The sequence below is a fragment of the Apium graveolens genome, chromosome 5, assembly GCF_009905375.1.
Source record: "Apium graveolens cultivar Ventura chromosome 5, ASM990537v1, whole genome shotgun sequence".
Taxonomy (NCBI): Eukaryota; Viridiplantae; Streptophyta; class Magnoliopsida; order Apiales; family Apiaceae; genus Apium; species Apium graveolens.
This window is the reverse complement of record NC_133651.1, coordinates 36,002,300-36,027,646: the sequence shown is the minus strand read 5'-3', so window position 1 is coordinate 36,027,646 and position 25,347 is coordinate 36,002,300. Positions and strand designations below refer to the sequence as shown.

Here is a 25,347-nt window from a genome sequence, read left to right as displayed (position 1 = left end):
AGTAGTCTTCGCCATGGGGAAGAATTTAGTTAGAAACTTTTGCGCAAGGTCCTCCCAAGTGGTGATAGATCCTGCTAGCAGAGAGTGTAACCAACACTTATCCTTGTTCCTCAGAGAGAATGGGAAGAGGCGTAGCTTGATAGCATCTTCAGTCACATCATTGAACTTAAAAGTATCACCGATCTCGATGAAATCCCTGATGTGCATGTTCGGGTCTTTAGTAGGAGAACCCCCAAACTGAACTGAGTTTTGTATCATCTGAATCGTACTTGACTTGATCTCAAAAGTGTTAGCCCTGATGGCTGGTCTGATGATGCTTGACTGAATGCATTAATCTTAGGCTGAAATAGTCTATCAAAGCCTTAGAATTTTCCGCTTGATCACACATCTCTACTAAAGCTGGTTCTTCAACTTTTTCTTCTTCTTCTTCTACCTTCTTTTCTTCCTCAAAAACTTCCTTACGAACTACCACAACTTCTTCCTCGGCTTTATCCAGTGTTCTCTTACGAGTACACGAACACGTATGCATACACCCTAACTACAGTACCTGAAATAAAACAAGAAAACAGATAAGTAACAATGTCCGAGTCAATGAACTTTAATAACCACAGATGGAAAGCACATAAACTATAAATTAACACTGCAGTCCCCGGCAGTGGCACGCGCTAATAATACACGCAAGTATATGAGTTCACAAGTAGTATATAATCTTTTCTAGTTCGTTCCCACAGAGACTGTATTGGTTAACTAATTAATTCACGCACTTAAGCAACAATGTATGCTTATTATTCAATGCTAAGACGATAACAAATTGAGGTTATTTATAACTAAAAATTAAACTAATAATTATAACTATGAGATTAATATTGACTGAATTAATATATATGACACATATGGGATTCTAACTTCATCAAATACTTCATTCAATAGCCTTATTGTTCTTAACCTTAGCATGCAATGGTGATGACACTAATCAGACAACACGAAACTGATAAACGCCAACTTTCGTTGCACGAGTACCATACTACCAGACATCCACAAAAGAGATAGAAGTTGAATAGACACCAATTATATTAAGACCCTATATGTCTATAGAATTTGATAACATAACGGTTTACGCACAAGTTATCTATCTTGATTACACAGGGCAAGTAAGATGGTTAAAATTACCTATGCATCATGCATAACATATACATGAACCTATGCTAGCATGGCAAATTCTAAATCCTTAAATTCACTTTCACTTCATTAAGAATTAACACACTATCTTATAAGGTCGCGATGCTCATAAGATGAATACGGACAACCAATACTAGGATATCATATAATCACCACATACTAAGGCATCAAATAATTTAACTAAAGATATCCATAAATATATCCGCTAGAACCCCACGATAACGATTAGCCCATAATCGGACTCATCATCAACATGGGTTCTGATGAAAACATGATATAACAAAGTAGTCCTTATAACAAATAAATAAAACCAAGTACGAAATAAGAGTAAGGTTCACAAGTAAGAAAACTAGCATCCAAATACAACTTAAAACAAAGATTCACAAGTAAAAACAAGATCTTCTTCATCTTCGTTGAATCGTGCTAATACGGTCTTCTCCCGGCTCTCCTTGATATATCTCTGGCTTGATATATATTGATATATTATTAAAAATGACATAAAGATGTTTATATAGCATCCCCATGCAGTGTAGAATTCTTTCTCTCAAAAACCAAGTAGAAACAAGAATCAGTCATCCCGGCATGGCGTGGGCGCGCGCGCGCTTGATCAGCGTGGACACGCTGGCTTTCTGTACTTCGGGCACGGATGCGCGCATGACCAGCGCGGGCGTGCCGGGCTTCTGCCAGAAATTATTTTCTCGATTTTTCTTGCAGCTTCGAGCCAGCTTCAACGAGCTTTTATTCCAACACCACCTTGACACCAAATTAGCACCAAAACAATGCTGATTCACCTGATTACCTAGATAATGCCTGAAATTCAAAAATAGTCAAAAACACGTTAAAACACTTAACAACTTGAGCACAAATGCATCAATTCAAATCTTATTAGAGCATAATAAAGTGTCATAAATGCCACTCAACAATAGCTCCCAAAGACATACTTTGTAATATCCTGACAAAATTATAATTAAGTAAAATAAATTTATGTGCTTATATTATTTTTACAAGTATTATGCATATTATAAAAATATTTGATTAAATTTTAAATTTTGTCTTGTATATTATTGGTTTGCTCGAATATGTCGATCTCCCATAAAAAAAATATTAAAAGGGATACGGACCGAAGTGATAGGACGAGGAAGAGGAATGACGGACATAGGAAAGGATGATAAGAGATAAGCGTTGAATAGGAATAGAAAGATGAAAATTTTAACTAAAGCACGCAAGCTAAAATAAATTAGCCCGCATCTTTTACTAGACAAAGCCTAGTAGGAAGAACATTGCACTTGAAAGTGAAAATGTTGCCTTGGAAATAAATTTAGTAGTAGAGCTCTTTTTATAGAGCAGGTATCTTGGTTAGTTTCAAACCTTCTCGATGTGGGACTTAGTGGATGTAGACTAAAAGCTATAATAGTTTTCAAGTCTAGTATGATTTTTAAGTTTGTTGCAAGTCCCATTATATAGAGTTGAGAGAAGATCTCTTGCAAAACCTTCCCGATGTGGGACAAAGAGAATTATTCAAAAGCAAAGCTACAAGTCATAGTTGGTTTATTTTGAAGTATTGGCTTCATAACCTTGGGTTTTATAAAGGAAGAGATGTTACATCTTTTATATCTCATCGATGTGGGACTTGGTAAAGCCTAGTTAAACCTTAAACTCTAATTTTTACTTGATTATGAGAAATTATTCTATTTCTCTTTATATTAAAACTTTAAAACCAAATTTAATTGGCTATATTGAAGCCAAGAGAAAGTTTTAAGTTTTCTAAGTAGAAACTAAAGCTAAGTTTGGTTTATATAGGCATTGGAGGATGGTTGGTCTCATTCTCTAATCAATGTGGGATATATGCATCTTAGGTAATAAAAAGGAGATCTCACAACCCACATCTGCAAGAGAAGAGAAGAAGACTGAGAATATATAGAAGAACTTGACCTTAAAATTTTAATAAGTAGAAGTAAGATTGATGAAGCTAATGGTGTGAGTTTTAAAAGGGTGCTTATATGTTCTAGATATTATGTTCCTTGCTTAACTTTTATTTTCTTCCCTACCTATCTTTGTACCATATTGAAAACGAGAAGTGAAGTATATTAGAATATATAGAAAGGTACCATTTTATGTAATTGTGAAAAAGGAATAAATAGAGGAAGTCATGTGATAGTTTTTTTTAGCAAAACACGAGTGTTAGGTTGAATTTATTAAAATATATTTTTCCAACTTCCCTACTATTGTACCACATCGAGGATGTAGGAAAAATGAATCATTACTTTCCTTATTTAAGTTTGTATAGTTTCCTTAAATAGAACTATCCGCTTCGGTTGTTTCAACCAAGGAATTCAGTTAGTTTTTCTTAATCGCCAACTTAATTTCTTTATCTTATTTAGTAATTTGGTAATTATTAGTTCAGTTAGAAAATAAATAGGTTATATTAATAATAAAATTTATGTGCATTTTTGAATTATGTATTTAGGAAGAAAGATCGACAGTAAAATCAATTCGAAGTTCGGGATTCATAGAGAATAAATTAAGCGGTGCACTGTAAGTATATATTGTACTGATTCACTGTTGATATTTTAAATGATGATTTGAGTTTGACTAATGCTTCACTGATGAAAAATGAGTATTCTTACATTGATATTGATGAACTGATGATGATACTTCCTAATCGGAAGTAAAGCTAAACCGATTATTTAGCTGGCCGGGATCCTAACTTGATGAATTGATGAACCTGTCTTGCTTGAATACTCAGTTTTAATCTTGTGAGAACTATATGATTAATTTTTGTTGATTGTAGTATCTTTCATGTCTCTTTATTTGAATATTTGTTTGATGAACTTTGATTTCTCGGATAAACCTCAATTGAATTCTACTATATATGCTTACTGAGCTTTTTGAGCTCACTCGTTTATGTCACTAACTTCCATAGGAAAGAACTTTGGAGAAGGATGTTCAGGAAAGGATAAGTATGTGATGAACTAAGGCTTAGAAGATGATGAATGCATGTAGTATCTTAATGAAAAATGCTTGTGTAATAGACTTTTGGTTGTATCGTGAACTTTGGTTGTAATACTTGGAATACTGTAAGAATTATATATTATTATTTAAGTTTAAGGTTGTGTAAGCATATATTGAGTTGATTGGTTTGGTTTGGCGTTCCCGAGTTCGGGTTTCTGAGGTCATCCCGGGGTCCGGGGCGTCACAGGTGGCATCAGAGCTAAGGTTTAGAAATAGGATGAATATAGGATTTCGAATCGCGGGTAGTCCAATCGTAGGCCTAACGTACGTTTAAAAAATGCATAGTCGTAATTCTTGAACATGGTCAATATAAGGTGTATGCCGTGTTTAGTACTCAATCGATCGTTATTATGACGTATATCATGATGTGTGCGGCATATATTCCGAATGAAGTAGGATTAATATTATATGTTAAATTGTAGGAGAAGATGATTGATGGAAATTCTGATGGGACTGGATCCAATGTACAAATTAGCCCTGAGATGTTGTTGATTTTGGGAGAATTGAAGAATATGTTTAAGAGCCTAATGGAGGGGCGAACAACTGCAGATACTCCCGAAATAAATGGGGAACGTGTTGAAAATATGGAAAAAGAAGGCGAGAATAAGCGAAGGTGTACATACAAGGCTTTTAAGGATGCAGATCCCCCAATTTTTAAAGGAGAATTGGATCCACATGTTGCGAATGTATTGATTAAAGAAATAGAGAAAGTGATAGAGATATCGAAATATTCAGAGGAGCAAAAGGTAAAATTTGCAACACACTCATTAAGGGGGGAAGCTGTATTTTGGTGGGATACGGTTAAACAGACTGAGGATTATTCTAAAATGGGTTGGACAAGGTTTAAGGAATTGTTCTTTGATAAATATTTTCCTACCTGTATGAAGAATGAGATGGATATGAAGTTTCTAGGACTAAAGCAAGAAGAAATGTCCGTGTCGGAGTATCTCTCAAGATTCTTGGAATTTTCCAGGTTTGCTCCTCATCAGGTTGATACTGAAGCCAGAAAATGTCAGAGATTTCAAGAAGGGCTGAAACCCCAAATTAGAGAGAAGGTGTCCTTGTTGGAGTTGGAACAATTTGATAAGTTGGTTGGGAAGGCGAGGATTGCAGAAAGGGACTATGAAGCTCGCACTCAATTCTTTAACAATAAGAAATGAGGAAGAGAGACAGAATTGAGTGTTAACTCAGGATTTAAGAAGGACAACAAGAAACTACATATAAGGAAGAAGGAGAGTTTTCGGGGAAGTAATAAGAGGATCATCGCATCTGAGTGTAAGAAATATGGAATGAAACATGGTGGTGATATTTGTTATCGAGCTGATGGGCTGTGTTACATTTGTGGAGAAAAGGGACATATAGCTTCTCAATGTCCCAAGCCTAAAGTGATTTTTTGCTATAGTTGCGGATAACCAGGTCATTTATCAAGGGACTGCCCACAAAAAGGAGTCAGGAAAGAAGTGGAAACTAAAGGAAATAGGACTTCTACAGCAAGACCTTTTCAACAATCAGCACCTAGGGCAGTGGCACGAACCTACGCAATGACAACTCATGATGTCGAAAAATCTCATGATGTTATGTCAGGTACGCTTCAACTTTGTGCTCAAGATGTTCATGTGTTGTTTGATTCGGGGTCAACCCATTCTTTTATGGATATAAAATATATGGATAAGTTAAATGTACCTGTGCAAAGTCTAGATAATGGATTTCTGGTAAAACTTCCAAATGGTAGAAATTTGTTCGTAGATAAAATTTATCGAGATTGTGACTTAATGATTGGTGAATAAACCTTCTTAGTTGATTTATTACCGTTAGAACTGAGGGACTTTGGAGTGATTCTGGGAATGCATTGGTTGTCGAAGCATAGGGCGAATCTAAATTATTATAAGAAGCGAATATGTTTAACTGGCTCGAACAAAAAGAAAGTATATTTCAAGGGAGATAGTGTAGAAAAACTATAACACCCTCCAAATCCGGGCTATAGATTTGGGGCATTATTAACATTAACTATAAACTAAACCTGCACAAGCGGAATATAAATATAATAATTACCCCGAACTACTGCTACTCAGGATCTTTTAAGGTTAAGAGTTGAAAACAAGAACGACACACTAACTTTATTACAAACCCAAATAAAAATAATATGTCTCAAGAACTCTCTTTATTACAAAAATTTATTCAATCTACATTCTCACCACATAACTTTTATTCAAACCAACATTACTACTTATCCTGTTACACCAGATCTGGTAACTCAAAGCTCTCTTCTGGGATAGGGATGAACACTCTTGGTATAAGAGGGTCCCGATGCTTGACTCGCTTCTTGACTATGCGGGTTCTGATTAGTTTCATTCTCTACCTTAACTATAAAACAATAGGAATAACAGTAAAAGGGGATGAGCCAAAATTGCTCAACAAGCCTGCAACAATATATATAGTATAAAGAGAGAAGAATAAATGAATCGATAAGCTGCTGGTTTGAATAACCATCTGTTTGTGTATAGAATAATAATTTTCCAACATTGGCGAGTGCCAAATGAACAAGACTGGAAACAAGAACCAACATATGCACTATAACCTGCTTATCAGTCAGGATACAGTGCAGATCTATACCCAACTGCATAGACCCAACCAACATAAGGAGTACTCAGGCAACTATGGCTTATTAATAAAAAGGTCTGGGTAAAACCCAGCCCGTATCATAACCATCCAGTCCAAAGTTTAGCATCCGAAACAATCGAAATGCTTTTGATTATCCCAACATCAGGATATATCGGAGTATATATAACAAGGGTAAAAGTATTGGAATATGAATAGGGGATTCAATAAATTAAGAGAAATCAAGAATCGAAATGAAATAGAAACAAGAATCAATAATTGTGTAACAGTGTATATGAACAAGAATTATCAAAGTGTAACTGATATGGAAAATGGGGTATAATTCACTATTCTGCATTTAGAATAGGGGAAAAACTTGCCTTGCGCGTACTTAACCTAGTTCAACTCACCGCCTTCGGTCTCCTGCTTGATCTGCCTTGTTGATACTGAATCAATCATAGAAAGATAGTCGTTTAGATAACTTACTACACACGCGTATCTCGAATTGATACCACGTAACCCTATCAATCTACCCATGCGTTTCTAACTGACTCGCATATATACACATATAATTATCTAGCACATAAGGTTCACATAATCATGTAAAGCACATAGCACATAAAGCACATAATTAATTTTTTTTGGGCTTATAAATATTTTTAGAATCGATACTAGTCGCCTGTATTAACTAACCCTATTTGATTTTATTATAATTTTTTGGAATTTATTTGGCTCAATTCTACCCCTATTAGGGCATATAAACAATTAACTAACACGATACGACTCTCTTCCGGAAGAAATTATGATTTACAATTATTTTTATTGGATTCGTTTCATTTTTCTGAGTCTAGAGGTCTTCGTTTCACTCAAAACGGATTAACAGTTTAATTACTACGAATTAAACAAGATTTAATTAATTAATAATTAATTATAAATAATTAATTATAATTAAATAATCCTTAAATATATTTTTAAATAATTATTTAATAATTATTGTATTTTAAAATAATTAATCCCTAATTATTATGATTAATTACAATTTATTACAATTATTTATAAATTATTATTACTTACTCGATTAGATTAATTATTTACAAATAACCAATCGATACAATTAACTTATAGCTATTTATCGGATAAATAATTATTATTCGCACCATAATCTAACTCAATGATTAACTACTCGTATAAATACGAGCTACTCGCATTCCTCGTATAATTTTCGAACTATTATTATTATGATTATAACTTATACGATTAATTAATTAATTAATTAATTATCTGTCTTTAATTATTCGATACGAATAATCATTACGACACTCTTCGAATGAATTAATTATCGCTCGAATACTAATTCTAACTTATCGAAACACTACTCGTATAAATACGAGTTATTCGCAATAATCAACTAATTAACGAATTATTATTCATATTATTCAATTATTTTTAATCCTTATTTATTAATTAATTACCTAAATATTAATTAATTAAATAACTAATAAATAATTAGATAAATGATTAAATAATTAATTAAATAACTAAATTCAAATTTCTAAATTAATAAAATAATTTTAAAATTATAAATTATATTTTTCAGAATGTAAAACTGATTTTTAATTGATTTTTAAAATTATTAAAAACTGACTATGATTTTCTAAAATATAAATAATTAATTAAATAAATCAGAAACACAATTCAGGGTTTTTAATCAGTGTTTTGAAGATCAAACCCGGGTCGATTTCCGGGTTGGAACCGGGTCGAACCCGGGTCACGAAGAACAACCGCCTGTCTGCCCAGAATCCGGCGCCAGCGGGGCTTTTTCCGACTAAAGTCCGACGATTCGATTAAGCCTCAAAACCCCTCCGTTTTGACTCCCTCTTTCACCGTTCTCCATCGCCACAAACTCCTCTTCCTCGTCGCTGCAACGGAAAGCGAGCCCAGGTTCTGCTCCGTCTTCTCCGGCCAATCGACGGCCCGCCGGCGGCGTTTTCCTGGCCAAACGACGATTTACCACAATTGTACACCAAACTTCAGTATCAATACACCAAAACGAAGCTCGTAACCTGGGAAATTTAACCCCTATCGTCTAACAAACCAACAATCAATCCACATACCACAACAATTAACAGAAAATTCGTAAAAACCTTGCTATTCGAACTACACTATATGGGTATCATTCGACGCTAATTCTAGTTGTAATCGACTATAACAATCCTCAGGAAACTATATCAAGTATCAAATTCAAGCATAACTCACAGGAATCAAAATACCCAAATTCGGGTATAAACCCTAAAAATCGGATTGAAAATCAAATCAACAAAACACAAAATTAATGGTATGAATAGAAAGTAGAGATCAAGAGGATCGTTGTGGTTACTCACATGATCAAAACGGGTAACATAATCACTATGAAATCTGCAGTTGAATTCTCTGATTGTTCTTCACCAACACTAATTATTTCTTGATTTTTTGATTTTTAGTTATAATTAACTAATTAATTAACTATAAATCAGCTATTTAATATTTATAAAAATAATACCCCTAAATAAAATTAAGGGGCTAATTACACTCTTAATAAAAATATTTGGCCCCAATTTTTATAATTTTTGAGTAATAATAATAAATTTTTAAATATCCAATAAATACAAAATAAATGCTAAAAATTCTCAAAAATTATGAATATTACAAAAATGCAAAGAAAAATGATGTATGATATTTTTATGATCATATAAAAATAAAAATGTGATTTTTGTGGGGTTTTTGGTACTCGAAGGGGTCCGTAAAATCGTTTTTCACGAAAAAGGTAAATTTGTAAAACGTCTAGGGGTTCAGAATAGCGATATGGTATAGGTTGTTTTTGGCAAAATAGGGCCAATGATTTTGTTTGAAATACGGGCTTTTAAAACACTGTTTGAGTTGTACGGGGTTTAATATAAAACATATAACTTACGATAAAACACTCAATAAATATCCAAAATACGTTCGGATCAAAATAGTCAACACGTAGCACATAGCAATTAGGGTTTTTACGACTCCACACATTTAATCACATAATAATACACATAATTTATCTTTATTATAATATAATACAAGCGTAATTTCTCGGTCGTTACATTCTCCCCCCCTTAACAGGATTCTGTCCTCGGAATCACACTATGTAAATAACTGAGGATACTTTTCTAACATATCACTCTCGAGCTCCCAGGTTGATTCCTCAACCACTGGGTTTCTCCATAAAACTCTCACTAATGGTACAGACTTATTCCTTAATACCCTCTCTTGCCTATCTAGAATTCTTATCGGCTGCTCTGCATATGACAAATCTGCCTGAATATCTATTGGCTCATATTCTATTACATGCCTTGTATCAGGATTGTACTTCTTAAGCATAGATACATGAAATACGTTATGAATATGCTGCATATGGGGTGGTAAAGCTAACTCGTACGCAACCTTCCCAACTTTCTTCAAAATTTCAAATGGTCCAACGTAGCGAGGTTTCAATTTGCCTTTGTTGCCAAACCTAGTTAATCCCTTCCATGGCGATACCTTTAGCAATACATGTTCCCCTTCTTGATAGTTCACATCTTTCCTGGATTGATCTACATATTTACGCTGTCGATTCTGCCTGCTTCAAGTCGCTTTCAGATAAGTTCTACTTTTTCCTTGGTCTGCTGAATTAGTTCTGCACCTAGAATCTTGCGTTCTCCAACTTGAAAGAGATATGTCCTAAGTCCAATCATGTATAAGGATTTAGGAATAACTTTTATGTAATCTGTTTTGATTTCATTGATATTAATAAAAGACTTGTTTTGTTTTTATTGTGGGCTCTATCTATTTAAATGTTTAAATAAGATATACCACAGTTTAGAGTAAAGCTTTTTATGGATTGTGATGAGATCATAATAATGAGAACTAAAAGATGATAACTCTAAACTTAAATAGTTCCTGGTCGTAGGATTACTAACTGGTAATTAATAATCCGCAAAGATCGGTACATATTATGCTTACATTATTATGAAGGATGTCTGTTCTCATAGACATTTGTGTGGTGACACTATAGCTAGTATGTAGGTGCTTATTATAGAATAAGTTCACTGAACATGACTCACACAGCTGAACAACTGATGGAGTTCACTCACGTGTCAGCAGTTGTTCACATAGTGATAGTTGTACAAGTATCCTTAGACTTGAGGTCATCATAGTCATCTTGTGTACACTGAACTATGCTTTGGTTTAGTTCTTAGTCTCAAGGGACAATTATAAGCGCTCTACTGGGTATAGGAATTTGTACACGAAGATAGTGTATGATCAATAAAGGATCTACCCCTTCCAGTGTAGGAAGAGAATGTTCAATGCTGATCCACTTATGTTTGTTCAGGAATCTTTGGCCAGAGTGAATGAAATTAGAAAGGAGTTTCTAATTTACATTAAATAGAACTAAGCATAGTGAATGGGAAAGCAAGTGATTAAATAAGATAGGCTTGACACAAGTTCCATGCCTTGTATTTAATCGTGACATTGTAGGGTAGAAGGAATTAATTGTATGGTAACTACTCACTGAATAGGTTCTTGGTATTCTAAGTAGTGAATTCGTATTATCCGGATAGTAGCGATATGCTGAGAAGTATCCCTCACGATGTAGAATAAATATGATTAATTAATTAATCATATTTAATGAATTAGAGAATTTATATAAATAATGATTAAATAGTTTTATTATTATTTATTTCTACTACCGGCTTAATATTGAACCTACAGGGTCACACCATAAAAGATAATGATTTAATGGTGGAGAAATTAATTAATAATGGCTGATAATTATTTATTTATGAAATAAATAATTAATTGGAAAATTTAATAATTGATTAAATGACATTTAATTGATTATAAATTAGTTAAGAAAAAGTTCTTAATATTATTAATTAAGAATTTAATTTTTGGAAATTAAATCAAGTGAGAGAATTATTTCTAAAGAGTTTAGAAAAAAAGGATTAATAATTAAAAGGTGTTTTAATTATTAGTGAGAATAATAAAGGGTTAATAATAATAATATTTTATGGGAAAATTTTCAGCTGAAAATTTTGCCTATAAATATACTATTATAGACCCTATTTTTACCTCAACCAAAAAGATTTACAAAACCCTAATTCTCTCCATCTCCTCCTCCTTCATTACATCGCTTTCTTGGTGGATACCGGTGGAGTGCTTCACACTTGAGGAGCAGCTGCTAAGGATCTCCGTTCATCGTTTTTGGATCGCCATTAAAGACCTCCATCTTTCCATTAACGTAAAGCTTCTTAAGGTAAACATACTGAACTACAAATTAAATATAATTTTTCGCATGGATCCTGCGGAGGGATTCGTTTTTTTTTAATATTTAAATTTACGTTTTATGTGCTAAAAACCCTTCAATGGTATCAGAGCTACTTGCGAAAAGTTTTTAATTCGTTTATGTGTTTAACTGTTTTCGATATATGAGCATGTACGTGATTCGCCATGATTTGATGTTGATATAATATGCTTATATATGTATGGTTTTGAATATATGATATTCATGTGAGTTGTATAATCATAAGATGATTATGTAATTTGTATATATACTGATATATACATGATTTATGTTTGTTCTAATTATGAGAATCATATTAGATACGGATTCTGAATTGGCTGCTGCAGATTTGCTGAAATCTGGGTCTGGTGTCCGATTTACGAAAACGAATACCCTGTTCCATAGGTAAACGAGCGTCTGAACAAAACGGATAGCGAAAGCTATCAACGACTCATCTGTAAGGCGTTTGACGTCGTTTACTGCCCGTAAATAGTGATTCTTATTTTTCTGATTTGATTCTGATTTTTCTGATTTTTGTCATATTTTCTTTTTATGATTAGATCATGGATAATATGATATGTTAAGATCAGATTATGTGTTTTAACATTCTTTTATGTGTTGTATGAGTATGGTGGATGGTTATTACCTTTCGACCTTAGTGTAATGGTTTTGGTTTTGGTTTTAAATACGACTTGCATGTCGTCAATCTTTGTAATCATAAATCTCGAATATAACTCGAGTTATTCTTGTAAGTTCATTAGATTAGTTTTACTTTCAATCATGTAATGTAATTGAAGACTCAAGAAGGGTATCCAATGGAGTTGATACAAAGAAGAAGACGAGGCATACAAGAAGTCTAAACAAAGAAGAAGACTTATGTAATAAGTAGTTGTATTTATTTCCAGCACCATATTAGATTCACCTTGATCTTTATCATGAGCTTGATAAAGATCACATAGGATGGGGCCATAACCAACCACATTTACTTTATTACACTTTACATTTACTTGTTTATTTAATTTTATATATGAGATATATGCCTATGTTTACCATGCGATGATAGATTTAGGTGAACTTAAATCAATATAAGGCGTGCTCTAGAAAATCTAGAATAGGAATCATTTCTTGCCTTAACAATAAATATTATGAATACGATCATGAGATTCTTGTGTTTATGAAACACGTAATTGAATATGAATTTTCAATATTGAGAGAAAGGATGATTCTGTCAACAACAGATTTCTATCTGTAAGAAAGGGTTATTGAGTGACGCCTCTTGACAATGCTCCACCCGATCTGGGAATCATCTGATTATCAATTATTGATTTGAAATATTTAATTTAAAAGGAAGAATCTCTTTATAATATGATTATGATTGTAACGTAATATAATCCCTCTAAAATTAAATAATATCAAGTAGTAATTGGCCAATGACACAACGGGCTTGTGTCGGTCATAGCCTTCCAACATGGTAGAAAGTGGTTCTTATTTTTGAATCATTGTCATTTCGTGCTACAGCCGAGGGCTTTGATTTCGAAATAAGAAATACTTGTCTATTACATAGAGATGTGTACATTGAATTATAATCTAAAGGTTGGTACGTGCTACAGCCGTGGGCCGTTGGGGACTGATTCAATTATACGAAATGTTGGGTTAGACTTGACTTAAAATATTGAGTTTGTCGTGCCACAGCCGTGGCTCAATTATTTAAGAGGCTAAACTTATATTAGGGAAGAAACATAAGATGTAATTGACAAGAGTTGTCTGCCTATTGAACATCACATGACGTTTCATGCCACAGCCGAGGTTGTGTGATGGAATGTAGGATCCCTATTCCTACTAGCATTATGAATGCTTAATTTTCACTTAGGGGGTTGAAAAAAAATAGATAAATTAGTGGGAGACACTTATGAATAAAGACCCGATTCATATAGTGTTTTGAAATGAAATTGAATATTTGCTAAGTATTGTTATGTGTTTATCATTTACAGATTTACTATATTCGTCATGTCTTCTGCACTATCACTCCGGAGCATACTAGATGCTCACAAGTTGACTGGTCCTAATTTAGTTGTTTGTTTTCACTGTAACAAGTTGGGGCACTGGAAGAGGAACTGTAAGGTTTACCTTGCAGAATTGAAGAAGAAGGGTAGTGAGACTACCACTTCTGATTCAGGCATGTTAATGATCGAAGTTAATATGTCACTAGGTCAAATTTCTACTTGGGTATTAGATATCGCCTGTGGTTCTTATATTTGCAATTCGTTGCAAGGACTAAAGGGAAGTAGGACTCTTGAAAAAGATGAGGTGATTCTACGTATGGGCAATGGAGCAAGGGTTGCGGCCATATCTGTAGGATCATTTAGTTTACATATGCCTACGGGCAAGACTATTATTTTGAATAATTGTTATTACGTTCCCTCTATTGTGAGGAATATTGTTTCTATCCCTACGTTGGATTTGGATGTTTTTTCATTTATTATTAAGAATAATGAATGTTCTATCCTTAGAGATAATGTTCTTTATGGACGTGGTATTATAAATAATGGTCTGTATGTATGTGACATAGAGCATGATTTACTTCAGATTGAACAAACTAATAAAAGAAAACGAGATGATGAAAATCTGACCTATTTATGGCACTATAGGCTAGGTCATATTAGTGAAAATAGACTGCGGACATTGCATAAGGAAGGGTTACTTGACCCCTTTATTTTGAATCATATCCTACATGTGAGTCTTGTCTATTGGGTAAAATGACCAAATCTCCATTTAGTGGACATGGAGAGAGGGCTGCAGATTTGCTAGGATTGGTATACACAGATGTATGTGGACCAATGTCTACGCAAGCCATGGGTTGATTTTCGTACTTCATTACTTTCATAGATGATAGATCTAGATTCGGATATGTGTATTTAATGAAACACAAGTCTGAAGCCTTTGAAAAGTTCAAAGAATATAAACATAAAGTGGAGAAACAAACCAAACACAGTATTATAACTCTTCGATCAGATCGAGGTGGTGAATACTTGAATGGAGAGTTTCTAGATTATCTCAAATAAAATGGTATAGTCTCCCAGTGGACTCCTCCATATACTCCACAGTTAAATGGGGTATCTGAAAGGAGAAATCGAACTTTGTTAGACATGGTTCGGTCCATGATGAGCTATGCGAATCTTCCAGTATTCCTACGGGGTTATGCATTGGAAACCTCAACATATTTACCTGAATAAGGTGCCTTCCAAATCTGTTCCTCAAACACCATATGAGATATGGAAAGAAAGGAAACCGAGTCTTAAACACGTTAAGATTTGGGGATGTCCAGCTTATGTCAAGAAAGTTGACCCAGATAAGCTGGAATCTCGATCTGTAAAATGTAATTTTGTGGGATATCCTAAAGAGACTTTGGGGTATTACTTTTACACCGATCATCGGGTGTTTATCTCCAGACATGCTACCTTCTTGGAAAAGGAGTTTATCCTTGAAGGAAACAGTGGGAGTAAAATTGAACTTGATGAAGTTCAAGAAGCACAAACTACTACGAATCAAGTGGAAACACCTGTTCAGACTGAACAACCTTCTGTGGAACAGCCCATTCGTAGGATAGGGAGAGTGTCTCGCCAACCTGAGAGGTATTATGACCTTGTCATTGAGAATGACAATGAGTTGTCAATCATTGATGATGACGACCCTGTGACCTATAATGAGGCTATGAGTAGTGTTGACTCAGAGAAATGGCATAGTGCCATGAAATCCGAAATGGAATCTATGTATACCAACCAAGTATGGACTCTGGTTGAGGCGCCTGAAGGTGTTAAGCCTATTGGGTGCAAGTGGGTATACAAAAGAAAGATTGGAGCAGATGTCCAGGTGGAGACCTATAAGGCCAGGCTCGTGGAAAAAGGATTCAAACAAAGGCAAGGGATTGACTTTGATGGAACTTTTTTGCCTGTAGCCCTGTTAAAATCAATTCGGATTTTGCTTGCGATTGCTGCTTACTAGGACTATGAGATCTGGCAAATGGACGTGAAAACGACCTTCCTCAATGGGGAACTTGAGGAGGAAGTGTATATGACACAGCCAAAGGGTTTTCTTTCCAAGGGAAATGAACACCTAGTGTGTAAGCTGCTGCGAACCATATATAGTTTAAGGCAAGCTTCTCGTAGATGGAACATCCATTTTGATGAGACAATCAAAGAGTTTGGTTTTATCAAAAACATAGATGAACCATGTGTCTACAAGAAGGTTAGTGGGAGCGCGGTAAAATTTCTTGTATTGTATGTGGATGACATACTTCTTATAGGAAATGATATACCGATGCTACAATCAGTCAAAGTATGGCTATCAAAGAACTTCACCATGAAGGACTTGGGATAAACATCCTACATTCTCGGTATGAAGATCTATAGAGATAGATCTAGAAGAATGATAGGTCTTACCCAGGGTACATACATCCAGAAAGTGCTTAAAAGGTTTAGCATTGAAAACTCCAAAAGAGGTCTCATACCGATGAGCCATGGAGTGTCCCTTTCCGAAAAAATATCTCCTAAGACACCTGAGGAAAGAGAGCGTATGAATAAGATTCCTTATGCTTCAACAATAGGATCTATCATGTACGCGATGTTGTGTACAAGGCCTGATGTTGCTTATTCAATTAGTGTGACGAGCAAATATCAGTCCAATCCAGGTGAAGACCACCGGAAAGCAGTGAAAAACATCCTTAAGTACTTGCGAAGGACTCAGGACATTTTTCTTGTTTTTGGTGGTGAATCTGAGTTGAAAATAGAGGAGATGTCAACGTCGAGAGAGTTGACACACATAACAACGTAGCAGACCCACTTACAAAGCCGCTTTCTCAGAGTCACTTTGATCGTCATAAAGACAAGATGGGTTTTAGATACCAGAGTGATTGGCTTTAGTACAATTGGGAGATTGAAAGAGATATGTCCTAAGTCCAATCATGTATAAGGATTTAGGAATAAATTTTATGTAATCTGTTTTGATTTCATTGATATTAATAAAAGACTTGTTTTGTTTTTATTACGGGCTCTATCTATTTAAATGTTTAAATAAGATATACCATAGTTTAAAGTAAAGCTTTTTATGGATTGTGATGAGATCATAATAATGAGACCTAAAAGAAGATAACTCTAAACTTAAATAGTTCCTGGTCGTAGGATTACTAACTGGTAATTAATAATCCACAAAGATCAGTACATACTATGCTTGCTTCATTATGAAGGATGTCTGTTCTCATAGACATTTGTGTGGTGACACTATAGCTAGTATGTAGGTGCTTATTATAGAATAAGTTCACTTAACATGACTCACACAGCTGAACAACTGATGGAGTTCACTCACGTGTCAGTAGTTGTTCACATAGTGATAGTTGTACAAGTATCCTTAGACTTGCGGTCATCATAGTCATCTTGTGTACACTGAACTATGCTTTGGTTTAGTTCTTAGTCTCAAGGGACAATTATAAGGGCTCTACTGGGTATAGGAATTTGTACACGAAGATAGTGTATGATCAATAAAGGATCTACCTCTTCCAGTGTAGGAAGAGAATGTTCAATGCTGATCCACTTATGTTAGTTCAGGAATCTCTGGCCAGAGTGAATGAAATTAGAAAGGAGTTTCTAATTTACATTAAATAGAACTAAGCATAGTGAATGGGAAAGCAAGTGATTAAATAAGATAGGCTTGACACAAGTTCCATGCCTTGTATTTAATCGTGACATTGCAGGGTAGAAAGAATTAATTGTACGGTAACAACTCACTGAATAGGTTCTTGGTATTCTAAGCAGTGAATTCGTATTATCCAGATAGTCGTGATATGCTGAGAAGTATCCCTCACGTTATAGAATAAATATGATTAATTAATTAATCATATTTAATGAATTAAAGAATTTATATAAATAATGATAAAATAGTTTTATTATTATTTATTTCTACTACCGGCTTAATATTGAACCTACAGGGTCACACCATAAAAGAGAATGATTTAATGGTGGAGAAATTAATTAATAATGGCTGATAATTATTTATTTATGAAATAAATAATTAATTGGCAAATTTAATAATTGATTAAATGAGATTTAATTGATTATAAATTAATTAAGAAAAAGTTCTTAATATTATTAATTAAGAATTTAATTTTTGGAAATTAAATCAAGTGAGAGAATTATTTCTAAAGAGTTTAGAAAAAAAGGATTAATAATTAAAAGGTGTTTTAATTATTAGTGAGAATAATGAAGGGTTAATAATAATAATATTTTTTGGGAAAATTTTCAGCTGAAAATTTTGCCTATAAATATACTATTTTAGACCCTATTTTTACCTCAACCAAAAAGATTTACAAAACCCTAATTCTCTCCATCTCCTCCTCCTTCATTATATCGCTTTCTTGGTGGATACCGGTGGAGTGCTTCACACTTGAGGAGCAGCTGCTAATGATCTCCGTTCATCATTTTTGAATCGCCATTAAAGACCTCCATCTTTCCATTAACGTAAAGTTTTTTAAGGTAAATATACTGAACTACGAATTAAATATTATTTTTCGCATGGATCCTGCGGAGGGTTTCGGTTTTTTTTAAGATTTAAATTTACGTTTTCGCTGCGTTTATGAGCTAAAAACCCTTCACAACTTCATCCCAACATGTAGGTGATCTGCATTTTCTCCCATATAAAGCTTCATAAGGTGGCATCCCAATACTTGCTTGATAGCTGTTATTGTAAGAAATTTCCACTAGCGATAAGTGCTCGTCCCAATTGCCTTCAAAGTCTATTGTGCATACACGTAGCATATCTTCATTTGTTTGGATTGTCCTTTCACTTTGCCCGTCCGTTTGTGAATGATAAGCAGTACTCATGTTCAACTTGGTTCCTAGACATTCTTGGAATTGTCTCCAAAATCTTGAATTGAAACGGGGATCTCGATCCGATACAATAGATACGGGTACTCCATGACGCATTACGATTTCTTTGAGATATAAGTGTACTAACTTGTCCAGTGAAAACCTTTCGTTGATCGGAAGGAAATGTGCTGACTTCGTTAATCGATCAATGATAACCCAAATTGTATCATGATATGCTTTTGTCCTTGGAAGTCCCACTACAAAATCCATGGCTAAGTGCTCCCATTTCCATTCTGGAATATCTAGTGGTTGTAGTAGTCCGCTCGGGCATTGATATTCAGCTTTCACTCTTTAGCACGTATAACACTTACTAACCCATTCCGCTATTTCTTTCTTCATATTTGGCCACCAAAAGTTTTCCTTCAGGTCTCTATACATTTGTGCTTCCGGGATGAATCGAATATCTTGAACTATGAGCGTCTTGCAAAATTTCTACTTTCAATTCCGGTACGTTAGGTATCCAGATTCTTGAAGCAACTCGAAAAATTCCTTTGGCATCCTTCTGACTGGTAATCTCTTCTCCTGTCAAATTTCAATTTCCTGATCCATTACTTCTTCTTGACACCTTCTTATCTTCTCCAACAATTCTGGCTGAAAGGTCATGGCGTGAATCATTTCAGTAGAATCTTCTAGAACATGAACATCAATCTCCAATTTATCGAATTACTTGATTAAGTCCTCTGAAGATGTTAACAGATTCAATCGTTACTTTCGACTTAACGCGTCTTCTACAACATTGGCCTTGCATGGATGATAATTGATTGAAATGTCGTAATCCTTGATTAACTCTAGCCAACGTCGTTGTCGCATGTTGAGTTCCTTCTGTGTGAAAATATACTTCAAGCTTTTATGGTCTGTGTAAATCTCATATCTTTCGCCGTATAGATAGTGTCTCCAGAGCTTTAGTGCGAATACGATTGCTGCTAGTTCGAGATCGTGCGTCGGATATTTTTGTTCATGCGACTTTAGTTGTCTAGAAGCATATGCGATCACGTTGCCATGTTGCATCAAAACAGATCCTAGTCCACGATAAGAAGCGTCACTGTATATGACAAAATCTCCTTGATCATCTGGTAAAACAAGCACAGGTGCAGTTATCAATCGATTCTTCAATTCTTGGAAACTTACTTCGCATTTGCCTCACGAGCAGAAATATCCAGTCCATGATCTTGAGTTGGCAGCTATAGTATTTGCTCTGAAGTTATGGCGTCATTACTTGTATGGAGAGAAGTGTAATATTTATACGGATCATAAGAGCCTGAAGTATATATTCACGCAAAAGGATTTGAATATGAGATAGAGAAGGTGATTGGAACTAATTAAGGACTATGATTGTTCGATTAACTATAACCCAGGTAAAGCCAATGTGTTGGCTAATGCCCTGAGCAGAAAAGAGAAGCTGAATATGGTTCAGATTGCGGATGAACTAGCACGAGACTTAGAAAAGATGGAGATTGAAGTTCGGGTACCAAGTGAAAATCAGGAGCAGCTGTATGAAGTTACTTTCCATCCAGCATTGATGGAAAAGTTCAAAAGGTGTCAAGAAGGAGTTATGGAACATGAGTTGGATACTTTGACTGGAGAAGAGTTATGTACTCAAAAGGATAACCAAGGTTTGTTCAAATTTTCCTCTCAAGTTTGGATTCCTAATGTAACGGAACTGAAGAATGAAGTGTTACATAAAGTGCACAACTCTAGGTTTTCGATCCACCCTGGTAGTACTAAGATGTACCAAGACTTGAAGAGAAATTTTTGGTGGCCAGGAATGAAGAAGGATATTGCCAATTGGGTGAGCAAATGTCATGTGTGCCAAACGGTAAAAGCGGAGCATCAACGACCGAGTGGATTGTTACAGCCTTTGGAGATTCCCCAATGGAAGTGGGAAAAGATTGCCATGGATTTTGTAGTGGGTTTGCCAAGGATAAGAGCAAATCACGATGCTATTTGGGTGATCATTGATCGGTTGACCAAGTCAACACATTTTCTTCCGATCAATGAAAGGTATTCTTTGGAAAAGCTAGTTAAGTTGTATCTGGATGAGATAGTTATCAAGCATGGAGTGCCTGTGTCTATAGTGTCAGATCGAGACCCGAGATTCAATTCCAGGTTTTGGACTAAATTCCAAGAGTGCCTAGGAACAAAGTTGAATATGAGCACCGCCTATCATCCTCAGAAAGACGGCTAAAGTGAAAGAACGATTCAGACCATAGAGGATATGTTGAGAGTTTGTGTTTTGGATTTTAAGGGTAATTGGGATGACACTTACCTTTGATTGAGTTCTCGTACAACAATAGCTACCATGCTAGTATTGGAATGCCACTTTACGAAGCTTTGTATAGATGTAAGTGTAGATCACCATTGTATTGGGATGAAGTAGGAGAAAAGAAAGTATTAGGTCCCGATTTGGTTCAGCAAACCAGAGATGCAATAGTATTGATTCGAAAAAAGGTTTGAAGCAGCCCAGGATAGGCAGAGAAAAATACAGATTTGCATAGAAAGGATATAAAGTTCGAGATAGGAGCTCTAGTGTTACTAAAGGTATCACGTTGGAAATGGTTAGTGCATTTTGGTAAGAAAGGTAAACTTAGCCCCAGATTTATAGGACCATTTGAAGTGTTAAAGAAAATGAGAAAAGTTGCCTATGAGATAGCGTTACCACCGCAGTGGCAACACATTCACAATATGTTCCACGTATCTATGTTGAAGCCCTATGTTCCTGATTCGAATCAAGTCATAGAATATGAACCGATTGAGCTTCAGCCAGATTTGTCCTATGTGGAACAACCGATTCAAATTTTAGACCGTAAAAAATGAGTTCTTAGAAATAAGTCGACCCCCATAGTGAAAGTTTTGTGGAGAAATCCTCGAGAAGAAGAGTCTACTTGGGAATTAGAGTTAGACATGCTTGATAAATATCCTAATTTGTTTAGCTAAGTCAGATTCCGGGGATATAATCTTTTTAAGGGGGAAAGGATATAACGACTCGTGTATTTTCTTTTATTTTAATATATTAAATGTGTAATAATTGAATAAATAATTAAATAAAATGTGTGTATTGATTTTTGGCAGCGGTGTGTTGATTTTCACTAATTATCTGTGATTAATTAATATATGCTTTGGACTTTGTGATTTATTATTAAGATATATGATTGTGTTATGCTTTTAAAAGTAATTTTATTACAGTTTTAAATCCATAGATATTTGGATTATCTCTAAAATTGGTTTTTTAATTTTATAATTTCAATAATTATTTTTAGGATTTTATAAAATTGAAAAATAAATATTTCATTAATTATTTATCTTTAAATGATTTTCTGATTGTATTTATTTGTAAAATCCATATTTAATTCCAGAATTCTTCAAAAATCACGAAACTCATATTTTATTAAGTTCATAATATTCTTGTAATTTAAAAATTATTTTGGAAATTTTCGGGTTTAATTTCACCCGCGAGTTGTTTCATATAATTGTTGGAAAGTGGGTATAAAGTGCACCTGGAAAATTATTTAAAAATTCTGAAATTTATATTTTTGATAACTTTGGGATATTTATATCATTTTAACTCTATTTTGGCAATTTTTCGAAACTATTTTAAGGGTGACTTGGTTCGTTAAATTCAGATTTCGAGGTGAATTTTTGGTTCCCGGATATGTCGAGGATACGTGTCAAATCTTTTAAAAGAAATTGACACGTATCCACTTAATTGATACGTGTCACTAGCCCACAAATACACACTCGCACGCGGTCTCTCTTCTTGTTTCTCTTCATTCTCTCTGTTCTTTCTCTTTACTCTCTCTGTTATCTCTCTATTTCCTCGGTTCCCTTTTATTTCTCTCCTTCTCGCCGGTTTCTTGCTCCTGTTCCGTTGCCGTTGCCGTGTTTATTCCGGTGGCTTGGTTTCGGTTCCGGCTCCATTTTTCCTGGTATATACATATATACATATACATTTAACAGCGCATATATTGTGTGTGCAATTGTGTGTGTGTGTAGGTGTGTGTGGTGTGTGGCGGCTTGGCCGTGTGTGGTGGCCGTGTTCTATGCTCCCTGTTTTGCTTGTTTTGGGCTTTGTTGGGCCTGTTCATTCAGGCCTTGTTTTTTGTTTGGGCCTCTTAACTGTGAGGCTGGTTGTGTGCAGTGGGCTGAATATTATAATTTTAATTCCTATTTTTCTTTTTCTGCAGGAAAATAAATTATTAATATTCGTGAATTAAAAACTTTCGTTGCGGGAAAAATTATTTTTAATCGGCGTAATTTATTTGGAAACCCGTAATATAACGGGCACCAATAAATTATATCGCCGTTGATGATGAACTTCGGTGAGTCAATGGTGGACGGTGATGACGTTGTTCTGAGTCCTAAATTTTATAAATAAATAAAATGATTGGTATAAGATGTTTTCAAAAATAAATCGTATATTGGAATTGATATTGTGACGAGAGTTTGGGATTGTTGTGATTGTTGACGTCGATTGTAATCGACGGGTAGGCTTATACACAAAAGAGTTGCTGCCAAAATTTTCTAAAAATTTATTTTCAAACGTACTCTATTATATTAAACGTTTTACCCCTGTTTGTTTACGGATTCCGTGATTACGTGATTGTGTGTATAATAACTATACGAGTCAGGTTATCAGATTGGGATATTAGGCTTTGAGGATATCAAGCATGTCGGTATAACTGATTAGAGTATTCTGTATTTGTAGATCCCAGTCGAGTTTCACCAGGACCGAAGTCAGCATAAAAGCTACTTAGATTCCGAAAGCGTTGCAAGGCAAGTACCCCTGATCATCTTTTTATGGTTCAGTACGTATGAATAGCTAATGTTTTAATCTAGTAAAGGAACAAAAATGTTTTAAGTTACGTATCCCCTGTAGTTATAAATCACCCTTTTCAATCTGTTTTGGGGAAAAGTAACTTCGAAAGGTACCAATCTCGAATGAAATGATTTGCGAACTAGATTTTTATATGTGTGCTATTAAAATGAACAATTTTGAAATGAGATAGGTACAAGTGCTTTGAAAACTGGATAAAACGATCAGATATGGGATACATAGGGCAAGCATAGGCCTATTGAGGTGCCATAAGAGGCTAATTCGGTTGCGCGCACTATATAACCGATTAATCCAGTAGGTCAGAGACCTAGATAGTCTCTGAGTTCCGGAAAAGGTAAATAGGATGGCAGTTAGAGCCGTCTAGTGTTGATATCCTGATCAGCTGTCTTCACATATTTGTTACGTATCTGATTTGGCTTTGTGATTCCCGTAAGGGTATAAGTACTTGATACAGTGGTTTTATAAATGTGAATAACATGCTAAAATTGGACTCTGGTACTTACACAACACACTATTATGTTTGTTTTATTAAAAGCATGCTAGTTAGTGATATCCAGTTATCTCAGATTTTCATTATATAATGTTGTTCACATGATTACAGATCTGTTCCTATCATTGTTTACGTTACTGTTTTTATCTTGTTATTCGTATGTTGGTACTGCTGAGCGATTATGCTTACCCTTGCAACCTGTTATATATATATATATATATATATATATATATATATATATATATATATATATATATATATATATATATATATATATATCGCAGATGCCTAGAAGACCAGTCAGACATACTCGTGTTCCCGCCCCTTCAGGACCCGGCTCCTCAGAGGTAGTGTATATCAGGCCACGTGCGGTCTGATGAGTTGCTGAATAAAGTTAGAGTGTGTAAGACTTTTGAATAAATGGTTTGTAATAATGTGAACCTGAATCATACTTGAACCTGGATCGGATCTTGGTTCGGGGTCGAGTATAACGACTCATGTATTTTTATTTTATTTCTAATATTTGGAAGTGTAATAAAAGTTTAAGTAAATAAATAAAAGATGTGTATTGATTTTGGCAGCGGTTATTGATTGTTATTTAATTAATTATGATTTGTTGAAATGTTGAATTGAATTGTGTGATTTATTAGTGAGTTACATGATTTTATTTTGCTTGTAAAAGTGATTTTATTGTAATTTTAATTCCATAAAGATTTGGGTTGTCTTTAAAATTGGTTTTCTAATTTTATAATTTCAATAATTATTTTTAGGACTTTATAAAATTGAGAAATCAATATTTTGTTAATTATTCATTTTTAAATGATTTTCTGAGTGTGCTAAAATGTTAAAATCCATATTTAATTATGGGAATCTTTAAAAATTATGAAATTTAAATTTTAATAATTTCGTATTATTCGCAGAATTTTAAAATTATTTTGGGAATTTTCGGGAATCGTTTCACCCGCGTGTCGTTTCGTTGTTTGTTAAA

At 34.4% G+C, this 25,347-nt stretch overlaps 1 protein-coding gene across 1 annotated transcript; it reads left to right on the top strand.

Annotated features, from left to right (window-relative positions):
- Positions 1-4,619: 4,619 nt before the first annotated feature.
- On the top strand, positions 4,620-5,351 carry LOC141659977 (uncharacterized). The gene has a single exon (XM_074466928.1). It carries the CDS (start codon positions 4,620-4,622, stop codon positions 5,349-5,351), a length of 732 nt encoding a protein of 243 aa, XP_074323029.1.
- The last annotated feature ends 19,996 nt before the right edge of the window (positions 5,352-25,347 follow it).